Here is a 12,900-nt window from a genome sequence, read left to right on the forward strand (position 1 = left end):
TGCAAAATCCACACAGACAGTGACCCCAAGCCGGACTTGAACCCGAATCCCTGGTGTTGTGAGGCAGCAGTGCTAACCACTCTGCCACTGTGCTGCCCTTATAAGAAGTTTTACTTCTACTATTTACTATAAAAATAAAACAAATCATGCCCTAAAGTAGACCAGTTCTAAAACAATCAAATAGATTACAAAACAGTCTGAAGACAGATGAAATAGGTGTACATAAAGTAGGTGTGTACAGAGTTTGTTCACTCCTAACTTTAAAAATACATAAAAAATATTCCTGCACAGTTTTCAATTCTATGCAGTAAATTGCTATTACTAAGCAGATCATGTAGCTAATGTTTCTTTCTTCCTTGTTCCAAAATAACTTGCAGATCTGAGAATATGAAACTTTAATTGAACTTAAATTTAGAAATGGCAAGCTGACATTGCTGTGCCAGATTGGGGACCAGCATGTGCCAAGCACCGTTTGAAGAGGTCTGCATTCATGTTTCTTCATACATTCGCCTACTACTGTGATAGAAGTCAGAATAACCACACTTCATAACAGCTGCTTTTTTAAATGGCAGAAGTGAAATTTAAGAACAATATTTCTTCAGATCTCAGCAAGAAATTGGATGGAATGGGTAGTGGTGGAAGATGGGTGAAAGAAAAACAAACTTCTTGGAATATGGGAATCGTTGGCATTTGTTGCCCATCTTGGGCGAGAGAAGTTGGTGATGGATCATCTTGAACTCTCGCAGTTCATATGCCTCATTTTCTTTAATAGTGCTTCCCATATAAAAATTACATTGCCATGCAACAACTTTCCGTAGGCAAATGCAGTAGCCATTATGCAAAACAAGAACCAACAAGCAGCATTTGTGCGATGACTAGGAGAGGAATGTTGGTTAAGTCAACTGCTTGTTACTCAGAAAATATTACCACAGGATCTCCAACATCCACCTAAACAAAGGGGTTTGAGGTTTCAATTTAATGTCTTGACTGAAGGTTGACACATTCAATGACGCAACACTCCTTCTGCACTCCAAGTTACATATATTATTTGCTTGCACTGAAATGCATTTTGAACTTCCAACCTCTAACTCAGAGGCAGGAGTTCAAACCAGTGGAGTGAGGATGACACTGATTGAGTTTAGTAGCTCAAAAACAAAGTCCCAAATTTGCAGAGGCAATGATGGTGATGCTTTCAGTGATCACCACCATTGCACAATAAGGAGTCCCAGAAACTTATGGAGCATGCAGCAAAGCAGAGCGCAAACTCAGAAGTTACAGTGAGCCTATCTTTGCTGCCGTGGAGATTATGCGGTATCACTCACTAACCTGAGCATTAAAACAAGAGAGCAGTAATGAGCATTTGCACTGATGCCCACTAACAAGTTACTTTGTCAAAAATATATAGATATTTTAAGGGTATTATTTCATGCATCCTCTCATTTCACAAATATTCAAGGACACTGCCACCAGAAAGCCCCAGGACAGCTGTGGGACACAGATATTTCAACTCTCGATCAGACTTTTCAATGTTGAACGGCAGCTAACAAGATTTGGCTTGACTTCATAAAATGTTTTAATATAAATGGCATTTTAAACAGGATTTAAGACTTTTAATGTTTCAGCATATCACATTTAGATGCCTTTCATCCAACTTTTAAAAAAAAAAGTTATGATTGTTAAATATTTATAAACAAATTAACCTGACGTAAACTATGATTTCGATTTGACTTTTTAAAACATCACAGACACTGGAACAGCTTGGTTTTGACAGATTCTGTGGGTATAGCTTCCAGTCACAGAACCACATGATCTTCGCATGTCCTTCGCACCCTTACTACAGAATCCAGTAAGGCCACACTGAAGCATACACCATGAGGGAAATCACTATTCTTGGGAGCTGAAATTCTCACCTTCACTATTGCATTAGGCAAGCTTGTGGATTAGTTTGAGGTCAGAGTGGAGCAGGCCATAAGCTACAAGTTCACAGTCGTTTTGAGAAATCTAAAACTCTATGGCTAGCATATTCAAGCTGAGATCCTTGAATTTAGATTAACTTGTCATTCTCAATGGTAGAATGCATTTCCAAAGAATTCAATATTGAATCTAACAAGTTTTTCCACTGCGTGAAACAACTCTCACCTGTTCTTCAAAAATGGCATCTCAATGGAAATGGGATGGGCCATATATGTCAAAATGGGATAACAAATGCACATCTTTTGCTTATGATTCTACAAATCAGCTCTAGCTGTACCATTCAACTAAAGTTTCTGCCTGATGTGTGCGCACAATAGACTCCGCGGCACATTTATGATCTCTGGAAAATCTACTGCCAAGCAAAGTGTATTGTCGCTGTCATGTCTAACTATTTCTGTCAAACATTGTTTAAGAGAGACATAAAGCAGGAAACTATAGGCCAGCTAGCCTAACATTTGTCGTAGAGAAAAGGCTAGAATCCATTATTAAGGAGTTAATAGCAGGATATTTAGGAAGCCATAATTAAATCATATTGATTCTGGCCGATTGCGTGGAAGGAAAATATAGTGTTTGATGAATTTATTGTTCTGGATCCTCAATATTTACAATCTATATCAAAGATTTGGATATAGGGACCAAAAGTATGGTAGCAGAGGGCACAATGATAGGTGGAAAATTAAGCTGACAAGAGGACTTAAAAGAGCCGGGATTTAGATAGGTTAAATCACTGGGTAAAAATTTGGCATAGTATAGTGTGGGAAAATGTGAACACGCCCACGTTGGCAGGAAGAACAGTGGAGGCTGAGTCATTGAATATATTCAAGGTCGAGTTAGATTTTTGATCAAGGATTATGTACAGACAAGAAAGGCCACAATCAGATCAGCCATGATCACATTGGATGGCACAGAAGGCTCAAAGGGCTGAAATGCCCTAGTCTTGCTCCTAATTCTTCTATTCTTAATGTTTCTCAATCTGCTGGATTAAAAACTGAAAGTGAATTTTGTGCAATATTTTAAATTAAAAAGATCTGATCTCGAGATATAGGTGAAAGTCTGATTAAAATAAGATAAATAAATAAAGGAGATAGCTAAAAGCTATCATTATTTTAACAAGTCAGTTATGTAGTTTTTGGACATACCTTGACTTTTTCTCTTCTTATGCAGCAAAATGAACAGTTTTCATTCATAGACCAGTCAGTCACTTCTTCTGGTTCACAGTCTTCAAATAAAACAAGTGCAAAAACATTTTTAATCTATTATACAGCACAAATCAAATATATTTTTTGTAACTACGAAAAACTAATAGACAGAATTATTTGGGCACAAAGACTGAAATGGTAGTCTTGCAGCACAATCTTATATTCAAGTATAGCTATGTTTAAAATGTATTTTTCAAATGCAAGAGATCTTCTATACAGCCAATGTATAGTTAAAGTTAATGACGGAGAGTTTTACAGTGAATAATCTTGAGACATGAGGCGTCAATGGCATTTTAAGTACTGCATAAAGCCTCCTTACTAATCATTCCTTCCTACAATCAGATGGATAGCAGTACAATTATTCTTAGAAAACAAAGTAAAGTCAATGCCCTAGACTTTCCAGGAAACAGTGAAATGTGCAACTTATACTGCAAATCATGCAACTGAGCTCTCCAATCTTCCAGTTATTAAAATTAATTTTCCAGGAAATCTTGATGCATGTTGATTCATCATACCAAGCTTAATGGCAGACTGACAACCTCAGTGGTGCAGCAAATAACTTGCTCCGTTTACCAATCACAAGATCGGAAAGTTCAGAACAGAGGCCTTTGTAAGTCAAGTTTGGTTAAGTATCTGCTCTATTCTTAAAATGACTTAACTTGATAACAGAGATATGCAAATGAAGTTCAAAAGGCAGCACTTCCTAGGCCGTGGCTTCTTTCCAAGACTCTGTCAGTCATACAAATGAGACCAGACAATTCAGAGCTCATCTCTACATCAGCAGCTCTATTGCAAGAGATGGCCATAGGGAGCCAAACAACAACTTTACCCCCATGCTGTTTTGGAATGACATTAGGGCTCTCAACTGATCCCAGTCAGCATGCCAGACTTGTATCTCAGTAAATATGGGTACAAGGCTCACCCAGGCCCAAAGATGAATTGTGGTGTCACCAGAGAATAGAATTCCTGCCGGTAGAGTCTACTTCCTCTTGCTCCTTCTTACCCTCAACCACACTTTTGAACACAGCATTGCAAATAGTGAGTGAATGTTTGCACTTTGCATTTTTATGCTGTTTTTGGGTGGATTGAAGTCAGATCAATTTGTTGTTTTTTAAAAAAAAACCCAGTAAAATGTGGACAATTTACAATGCTGTCATAGGAAACCTTTTGCTTGGGAACAATAACTATGCACATCCTGATAATTAACTACCTTGTCACTAATACCGTCTCTTTATACCATGGCCATTTTTTGACAATGCTTAAATGCAGCCAGTGCGTCGTTAATAGGTCACCCTCAGGACTGCTGTCCAAGAATGTAGCTGGGTGCTGAGGCATGTAGACCTCATCATATCTACCTACTTTATAAATGTTTGATCTTCTTGAAGTTTTCAGGATGGAGTTGTCAGGGCAAAGGTTTACAATACAACTTGCTATTTGTTGATTACAAGCTTATTGTTTTTTTTCTGCTCATTAAAAATTCAGTGGCTTGTTATAGTCTTGTCTTGCATTCCTTGGATTTACAGTCCCAAGATGATCAATCCATGGCCTAATGAGGGGGGATCTCAGAGACTTATAAAATTCTAACAGGACAATACGGGGTAAATGCAGGGAGGATGTTCCCGATGGTGGGGGAGTCCAGAACCAGGGGTCATAGTCTGAGGATTCAGGGTAGACCATTTTGGATGGAGATGAGGAGACATTTCTTCACCCAAAGAGTGGTGAGCCTATGGAATTCATTACCACAGGAAGTAGTTGATGCCAAAACATTGAATATATTCAAGAGGTGGCTAGATATGGCACTTGGAGTGAATGGGATCAAAGGTTATGGGGAGAAAGGAGGATTGGGTTATTGAGTTGGATGATCAGCCATGATTGTGATGAATGGCAGAGCGGGCTCAAAGGGCCAAATGGCTTCCTCCTGCCTCTATCCACTATGTTTCTAATGCTCAAGACATCCTTTGCAACTTTATTTGCCCGATTAATGCAGGTGATTGGGAGAGCATTAGCTGAACAACTGTGCCTAGCCACTGGCACTGTTCCTCCTACCAGGGGGCACAAAGATCAGGATGCCCTGGTTCCACAGACATCTCCATTGGGAAGTCCAGGTGGAACTCTTCCCATTGTATGAAATGGTGCAGATCACTAAAATTTGTGTCACTTAATTGGGACTATGCTTCGGTACAACATCTGACTGGTCCCACTACCTGAAATAAGCTTCGAGAGTCTGAAATGGTGACATCCACCATGGCGTGGCATTCCAGAAAATTTCAGGCCATTAATTTCTGCAAAACTAGATAGACAAGGGAAATGCTCAATATTTAATTCTTTGATGAGAGCAGAACGCTGGAATAAGTTAGACACTTTGTTTACCATAGATTGTGGCACACAAGTTGACCTGACGTTGAAGGTAACCCCTTTTTTTCCATCCCCAAAAATGTTTTTGCATACACTTAGTTATGACGGATACCACCCACCCAACCTCCCCTGCCACCTGGCAGCCATGATATGCTATACTCACATTAGCAGTCAGCCTCAATCTTTCACCCTACAAATGGATGTTTTACTCAACAGATCTTATAATTGGGTGCAAGAGATCAAAAAGGTGAAGTATTGTGAAAATGCACAGGAATTTAAGGCACACCCACAGAGCGGATCCTGCGTGGTGAATGGCAATCTCTCATACAGGCAGTTGACCTCATTTTAGGAGGGATTTTGAGGCTTCAGAGGTTGACACAAACATCAATGGTACTTAATTTCACCGCTCCAGTGTACTGTTGAATTAAACTTGGTATCCTGAAGGAAGTAGGCAGCTCGCTACGAAACACTAATTAAAAAACAACCCTGGCTAATTGCAAATCATTTATCTAAATAAATGCAAACCATGTTTGGTAACAATATGGGATCCCTCCAAGACAATATCTTCTGAAATGTATCCAAGTAACAATAAAGCTGCTGAAATTTTTTAAAATCTCGTGTTGGACCTCAAATGCAAGATTAATTCCAAAAGTTTATGTTCTTTCAATTTGTTAGACTTTCCCAATGTAAAAGTAGAAAACGTTTACCCGTTTTACTTGTCTTAGTTCCTCAAAGAATTACATTTCTTCTAGCAATTCGAATGGAGAATTTCACAATTGATTCATGTGGTGATATGTAAATATAGGGGAAGGCAAATCACCAATGCAGAATTGTAACATGCAATCCTCAGACTACATTGGAACAAATTGCTATGAATCAGAATATTGTTTTCTCAGTTTTTGTACCAAAGCTGATGTGACCTCACCATGAGGTATCTGAGAGTTTATTAATCCTTCTGGATGAAAGCAAAGCAATAATCATTGCAATTTCCCATGCTAGAATTTTAGTTACAATAAAAATTAGATGACACATCATTGGGAATATCTCAAATATTGCAGCACTAATTCCAGATTTCTAACGGCAATGTCACAAAGGATACAATTTAAGCTTTTAAAATTTCCTTAAACACACATATAAAACATCTATCTGTTCCCAGGGCAACACCAACTATAAAACTACTTCCAATATGTCCTCCAGGATCAGATATGTGGTGCTAATTGGTGGGATATTGTAGGTAGAGGATGCATTCAAAGAACAAAGACAAAATTTTAATATTTTTATTTATACCTATATGGAATATGTAGGCAACATGGGCAGAACTGACCAACAAAATGTTTGAGTAAAAGTATGAAAAAAAATTTAAATGGCAACGTAGCAGGATCAGTTTGGAATAACTTCCCACAGATTGTATAAAATAATTAGTACTTCTATGGAGCCTTGAATGTAACAGAAAGCAGAATTTTGGTGACCTCAGGTTTATGGGGAGTTAAGTCACCATAATCCTTGATGACCATAGGCAGCTCTCTCCTTCGAGGGGAAGAGCTGACTGGTGGTGATTTAATCTGAAGATCACCACACCTCAGGTGAGGGGCAAAGTTGCGAAGGCGAGCCTTCATGAATAACCTCAACTGGTACGGGAATTGAACCTGTGACATTGGCATCATTAACCAGCCATCCAGCCAATGCTAGAGGTCACACAAACGTGCATTTTTAATAATCAATGAGCTAACAAAGATATAGATGTTTTCAGCAGATAAGCAGAGATAAGGGCAGAGTTAGGCTACATAGGATGTGGAAATAGACAATCTTACTGATGCTGAATGGAAGCACTTCTAGGATGAAATATGAAGGTAATGAAAAAGCTGGTTCAGATTCAGACAGTTGCCAGATTAAAGAAATGGAGTTGGTAGCCAGGAAGAGAATTTGTAGCTTGGACAAAAGACAATGGTTTCAGTCTTCCAGATATTTTGTCGGATCTAAAAATCTAGACAAACAGAAGATTACCTACCATACATTGAGGTCAACCACATTAATGGAAAGGGGCAATTCCTTTAAAGTTTTCACTCTTTAAAATCAATCATATTCTGAAAATCAATTCAGTCAAGAACACACCTGAACCAATGGACTAAAATTCAACCTACATTATGTTACTAGTTTCAATTAAAACAGGGCATGCACATAGTGGAAATATTGTAGGTTTGTTTATTACAGAACTATCATATATGTGCAACTATACCTCCATTTCCTAGCCAGTTAAGTGTCAAGAAGGCGATACATGGTGATTCATGATGAAATACAAAGAGATCTAAAGCTGAGGTTGAGTGAAACTTCCTATGCAGGAAAGAGTAGAGTAGGGATATAGCAAGGAAGGATAGAGGTATAGGAAGTATTAAGTCTCATGGTCAATTTAAAGCTCAGTGATTTAGATGATCTTCATTGTGAACACAAAAAAATAATAGATTAATGGAATTTGGCAGATGTTATGCTGCAGTTCTATAAGGTTCTAACTAGACTGTGTCTGAAGTATTGCATTCAGTTCCTATTACTCATCTCAGGAAGGAAGTATTGTTTTTAGAAGGAATATCTTCAATTCACCAGAATAATTTAAGGGATTAAAATGTTACATGCACGAGGGAAAGGTTGCATAGTGGTACTATGGACAAATAATGCAAAGGCTCTAATTGGAATTCAATTAATGTACACAACTAGAAGTTTAAAAAAAAAACTAGCCTCAGTAATGGTCACCACGAAACACTTGAAATTTAATGAGAACACACCTGGTTCACTATTGTCCTTTAGGGAAAAAAATCTGTAATCCTTACCCAGTCTGGTTTATGATTTCAGACCCACAGCAATGTGGTTGATTCTTAATTATCCTCTGAAATAGCCAAGGAAGCCACTCTGTTGTATCAAACCACGACAGAAAAGTCAAAGAATAAAACTGGACTTAAGACACCAGAAACAAAGGCACAGCCTGCCTAGTTGGCCCTTTAACATCCTTCTCACTAATTATGAACTTGCACCAGAATTGGGAGAGCATCTGTCCATGTCAGTATTGGTGGAAGTGTCTTCACAAGGAGTATACTGTCCATCATGCTGTATGGCACCACCACCGCGCTAAATGGAACAGACTTAGAACAGAACCAAGCATCCATGTTGCACTGTGGGTCAGTGTCAACAGTAGCAGCTGAATTGCATTTAATCACTATCTGCAACCTCATGGACTGGATATCCCTTGCTCTACTAGTACATTAAGCCATGGGACCAACCCTGGGTCAATGAGAAGTGTGGGAGAGCATGCCAGGAGCAACACCAGGTATATCTAACAAGGAGGATTCAACCTGGACCACATCGATGCTTAACAGTGGAAAAAATATGCAACAGACAAAGCAAAGCAATCCAACAAAGAATCAGGCCAAAGCTTTACAGTCATGAATGATGGTGGATAATTAAACAATGAACTGGAGGAAGAGGCTCCACAACATCACCATCCTTAAAGATGGCGGAGAGAAACATGTCAGTGCAAGACAAGGTTGAAGCATTTGCAAGCATCTTCAGTCAGAAATGCCAAGTGGATCATTCACCTTGGCCTACTCTTGAGGCAACACGCAGATGCCAGTCTTCAACCAATTCAATTCACTCCATATGATATTAAGCAACATGGATAAGGGGGACAAATGGATGTGCTGCACTCCCAGAAGGCTTTTGGCATGGTACCACATTAAAGGTTACTGTACAAAATAAGAACTCACAGTGCAACACATTAGCAGAGAGAGAACTGGTTAGCTAACAGTAAGCAGAGAGTAGCCATAAATGGATCTTTTTCAAGTTGGCAAGATGGAGTGCCACAGGGATCAGTGTCAGAGTCATACAGTAAATAAACAGGCCTTTCAGCCTATCATGTCTATGCCAGCCATAATATACCAATCTGTACTAATCCCATTTACTAGCACTTGGACCATAGCCTACTATGCCTTGGCAGTTTAAGCGCTCATCCAGATGCTTCTTAAAAGTTGAGAGTGTACCTGCCTCCACTACCCTCTCAGGCAGCATGTTCCATGTTTCCACGCCCTCTGGATGAAAAATATTTTCCTCAGATCCCCTCTAAACTCCCTCCTCACCTTAAACCTATGCCCTCTAGTCTTGGGCACTTCAGCCAAGGGGAACCTCATGTTGGGACCTCAACTATTTACAATTAATGTCAATGACTTGGATAGAGGAACCAAACATATAGTTGCTGAATTTGCTGATGACACAAAGCTAGGTAAGAAATTGTGAAAGTGAGCACAAGGAGTCTGCAAAGGGACATAGACAGGTTAACTGAGTGGGCAAAAATCTGGTAGGTATAATGTGGGAAAATGTGAACATGTCCACTGGCAAGAAGAATAGAAAAGCAGCATATTATTTAAATAGAGAATGCAGAACTTGACAGTACAGAGAGCTCTGGGTCTTTGGACTGTGGGAGGAAACCCATGCAGGCACAGGAAGAACGCACAAACTCCACACAGTCAGCAGAATCAAATGGGTCCCTGGTGCAAGGGGAATGGAATGCTTTGCTACAGTTGTACAGGGCGTTGGAGACACCACAGCTGAGTACCGTGTCTTCTTTAAGATAGGATATAAATACAATAGAAGTAGTTCACTTGACTGTGGGTGGGACGAGTTATCTTACAAGGAAAGATCGAACTGGCTGGGCCGTATCCATTGGAGTTTAGAAGACTAAACTGTGACCTTATTGAAACATAGAAGATCCTGAGAGGACTTGACAAGGTGGATGCTGATGGAATGCTTCCCTTTATGGGAGAGGCTCAAACTAGGGGACACGGTTTAAAAATAAGCGGCCTCCCATTTAAAATTGAGATGAGAAGAATTCTTTTCTGAGGGTCTGTAATCATTAGAACTCTTCTTTATTCAGTGTTGGAGGCAGATAGACTCTTGACTAAGGGAGTCAAATGGGTAGGCAGAATGTAGAGTTAAGGCCAGAATCCCCACATTCGTGCTTTCATATGCAACCCTTGCGCTTGCAGATACACACTGACCATAGTCCAGTAATGCCTCAATTTCTAAAGCCCCAACCTTGATTGCCTCCATGGCCTAGCCACTCCCCAACTCTCTAATCTCTTCCAGCCCCAACACCCTCCATGATTTTTGCACTCCTCCAATTCCAGTCTCTTGCACATTCCCATTTTAAATCACTCCATCAATGGTAGCAGTGTTTTCAGGGCTGTAAGGTCTGGAGTTCCCTAACTAAATTTTCCTCTTTTCTCCATTTTTATAATGCTCCTTAAAACCATCTGGAACAAAGCAGCCGATTTGAGCAGTACCTCATCCACCACTTTTAAAATATTCACTCCCTCCACCGCCAGCATATCATAGCTAATCTGCACACCATCTACAAGTTACACTGTGGGAACTTGGCATGGCTTCTTTTTATAATCTTTCCATGAGCTTGCAGCATCCCATCTCCTCCAGCTCCTTTCAAATTATGTTGAGTTGTACTTTTTCTCCTCACCCAGTCTAGTTTCCAAAGAAGCATTCAGCTACTGCCTCTTTAGAGCTCATTCCCTAAACCTCTCCACTCCTCTCATCTTTAAAATACTAATAAGAACCCTCTCTTAATCAAGTTTTTCACTACCTCTAAATATTACTTTCTCCATAACTCCTTTACTAGTTTACTTCATGCTTATTTCTACAATCCTTCAGAAAACTACATAAAAACAAGCAGTTGCTGACTGATGCGGACAGATGTGTGCATGTCCATTCAGTCTCACTTTGCACTGCTGCAATTGCTTTTTGTTAATATAGGCTAGAATCAAGTCAATCCGCATGTGTAAAAAGGGATCTCAGTTTTGGATATCTACCCTTCATTAACTGAAAGGCCATACTGTTTCTCTTTGTATATGTTGATTGGACTGATGGCACTTCCAGCATTTTCTCTCATTTCAGATTTCCATTCGAGGGTGTAGCTTAAAAAAACCTGGTAAGTAGAAGAAAGCCTATGACTTGGTGGTAACATTCCCACAGTTGGGGCCCCAACCCAGACCGTTCTGGCGAATAAAGACTAGAATATGGTAACTCAGCAGCAGGGTTACATGCGCCTAGACTGAATCCTAGTCAGGTGGGTTGGGTTTGGCACAACTGAAAACAGCTTCAACAATCAGAGTCCAAAGTGCTAGCACTGAATAGTGGATAAACATCCATCTGTGACATGTGTGTCTGATATTTGCAGATGCTCCCATCACAAGGAAAAAGGTTCTTTCACCATGTTTGCAAACAACTGAGGTGAAGACATTCCAAAAACAAAAGCTGCATTAGAACAGGAAATTACACCTCCCTAGCAAGTGGCTCAAGAATCTCGCATGTGACAGGACTTTTCCTGGTTCCAAATAATGAATTGGAACTGCACTAGTCCTGGGGCTGTCTTTCATCTGTTACAAAATTAGCTAGCCTTAAGTACTAGCCACACAAGGTAACAAGAGGTATGAAGTCATTTGCCTGACTGATATGCTCCAATTATCAACAGGATTTGAGGAAGAAAAATAAACCACACTAATTCTTCTGTATCAGTAGAATGCTGGTGCTTGCCTACATTCACTTTAGTGCAGGAGACTGGATCTTCATTTCTAACTTTCTACAAGAATTTAAGGACCCAACGCAAGATTTGCTTTTCTCCATATGAACCTTTAAATACACTAGTAAATCGACACACTTATGTACTGTTTGTTCAATATTGCAGGTTGTTCTTGAACCGATTGCATCATGTTCTCCACTGAATACTCCCGAAATCTGGTAGCAATAATGGTTGGTCTCTGGTTTCAGAATTTTATTTACGACTATCAGCATTTCTAAAGTTTTAGTGCTCTCTTCAATTGAGGGAGAGGTGACTAGACAACTGTAGCCCACTGCTTTTACAGCTAATATCAGCTGACTCAAGAGACCAGACACTAAACCTGATACTTAGGGACCGGTATAATTAGTACACCACATGGTGCTTTGACTTATTGAGTATTCCATATTTTAAAGGCCAACATTTCTCAGTGCTATTAGAAAGTTGTAAAACTGACTTTTAAGTGAAATATGCAGACGCTTGATTATGTGAAATTCTTTCTATACAAGTAGCAAATTAATCAACATGCACAAGGTATAGAAATGTTGGGAATTGTGGAAATTTGTGTGCCATGTTGCAGATCACGTTGCCTTAAAATATGAATACTGCCCATAAACAAACTTCCCTATTCACACCTTTCTGGCGGTAAAGTTGTTGAAAAAAATGTGAAATTAGTTTTTAGAAGTACGAAATCATTTATGCACTTATATAGCCTCCAGTACATTAAAGAAACAGGATACATCACAATAAATGGATTCCCAGTAT

The 12,900-nt window shown here is 39.4% G+C and overlaps 1 protein-coding gene across 8 annotated transcripts in view; it reads right to left on the bottom strand.

The window, feature by feature from the left end:
- The window catches only part of lcorl (ligand dependent nuclear receptor corepressor-like), a 130,830-nt gene that overhangs the window by 75,233 nt on the left and 42,697 nt on the right, over positions 1-12,900 (bottom strand). For all 8 annotated transcript variants that reach the window (XM_078215338.1, XM_078215330.1, XM_078215351.1 and 5 more), the window contains exon 3: positions 3,114-3,193. In XM_078215338.1, the coding sequence (XP_078071464.1) occupies positions 3,114-3,193 (80 nt within the window). The remainder of the gene's footprint in view (positions 1-3,113; positions 3,194-12,900) is intronic.

Source organism: Mustelus asterias, chromosome 1, assembly GCF_964213995.1.
Source record: "Mustelus asterias chromosome 1, sMusAst1.hap1.1, whole genome shotgun sequence".
In the NCBI taxonomy this organism is placed as follows: Eukaryota; Metazoa; Chordata; class Chondrichthyes; order Carcharhiniformes; family Triakidae; genus Mustelus; species Mustelus asterias.